This window comes from Chaetura pelagica, unplaced genomic scaffold (assembly GCF_000747805.2).
Source record: "Chaetura pelagica isolate M959 unplaced genomic scaffold, ChaPel_1.0 scaffold498, whole genome shotgun sequence".
Classification (NCBI taxonomy): Eukaryota; Metazoa; Chordata; class Aves; order Apodiformes; family Apodidae; genus Chaetura; species Chaetura pelagica.
The window spans coordinates 208,323-209,788 of record NW_009954218.1 but is presented as its reverse complement, the minus strand read 5'-3'; the positions used below and the strand labels follow the sequence as shown (position 1 = coordinate 209,788).

Sequence of the window (1,466 nt, the reverse complement as noted above, 5' to 3'; positions counted from 1 at the left end):
CGCACCCCCACGCACCCCTCTCTGCCCCACCCACCCAGCCCTGCCCAACATCTGGATTCTTTAATGCTAAACGAAGCCCGGGCTGTGCCAGGGCAGCTCATCCCTCTGCAGGGTCCCTGGTTCACTCTTTTCCCAGCCCCAGGTGACACCACAGCAATGTCCCCCGCCGGGACAGCAGCAGGGGGGTTGGTAATTTATGAGGAAGCAACACAGCCTGCCCACCCCAGTCTTGCCCCGTGGCCATCTCCATCACCTGTAACCGGTTGCCCACCCCCCCTGCCGATGGGGGTCCTCAACCTGGGACCCCAAAACCTTCCTGGGATCAGCTGGGTTCCTGGCCTCGGCCAGTGCTGCCAGAACACCGACTCCTTGGCTGGTCCCGGCTGCACAGGACAAGGGTCCCAGATCCCCCCAGAGCTCCTCCTAACCCAGCCCCACCCACACCTTGATGGGCTGATCTGGACCCCCCCTCCCTTTTCCACTAGGAAAAGGGTCTCTGGAACGTCTGATCCGGTCAGGGTGTAAATCAGGAGGATGGAGGAAAGTCCTCCAGCCCTCGGGGTGTGGAGCTGTGTTGGAAAAGTGCTGGGATTCCCCCCGAGGTACCTCCCTGCCACGGGGACAGAACTCCAGGAGGGTCACCGGGTCTTGGAGCCACCCAGAGAGGGACAAAGCATGGCCGGTTCCCCAGGTGAGAGCACGGCTTGGTCCCCGGCCCCAGCCGGGAAGCGGGGCCGGCAGATCCTGGGGGACTGGGTTGAGCACTCACCGAGCCGGGGATCCGACCAGGAAGGAGCCGAGCTCCCGGGCTGGTGGCGGTGGTGTCACTCCAGGGTGCCTTGCGTAACCCTTTGTGGCCCAGGTGCTGCCTGCAGGAGGGAAGGAGGAGACAGGGGGTCCAGGAGCAGCTTCCCAGACACAGCAGGAGTCCCGGGGACTGTCCCTGTTGGTCTCCATGCTGCTGGTGGCTCAGCTCCCTCCACTTGCCCCCCAACCGGCCCCGGGCAGGAAGAGGCTCACAGGATGCTGGGGGTGGTGGTGCCTGGGGAGGGGGTCCTGGAGGACCTCTCAGAGGAGGTGGTGGGGCTCTGCACCAACCCGCGCTGTCTCGGACCCCAAGCCCTCCCTCTGGGGTCCCCAGGGGACCCAGTGCCTTCACCCAGTGCCCCAAGGAGGGACATTGACAGTGGCCTGGCCCTCCCGATGCTGGGGAGGGTGTGGAGGACAAGCTGACCCTGCTGATGGCTGCCACCCCCTCCTCCCCTTCCCTCTGCCCCCCACCTGGGGACCAGCCCCACGTCCTTCTTTCTTCTGCGGCGTCTCCTTCGGGCAGTCACAGAAATCAGCTCCACGCCTCGGGTCTCCATCCAGGCCACCGCGTCCGGCCGGGGCCGGTACCGCAGGAGGGCATGGCCGTGCGGGGGGGCCTCGTGGGGGGACCAGTCCCTCCTGAACCCCCCGGTCAG

The 1,466-nt window shown here is 66.2% G+C and overlaps 1 protein-coding gene across 1 annotated transcript in view; it reads right to left on the bottom strand.

The window, feature by feature from the left end:
• Window positions 1–1,454, bottom strand: part of TJP3 (tight junction protein 3) — a 12,139-nt gene extending 10,685 nt beyond the window's left edge. The window contains exons 1-2 of the mRNA XM_010003422.1: window positions 1,282–1,454; window positions 770–869 (exon numbers count right to left, since the gene is read on the bottom strand). Coding sequence (XP_010001724.1) covers window positions 770–869; window positions 1,282–1,367 — 186 coding nt within the window. The 5' untranslated portion in view covers window positions 1,368–1,454. The remainder of the gene's footprint in view (window positions 1–769; window positions 870–1,281) is intronic.
• Between the last annotated feature and the right edge of the window lie 12 nt (window positions 1,455–1,466).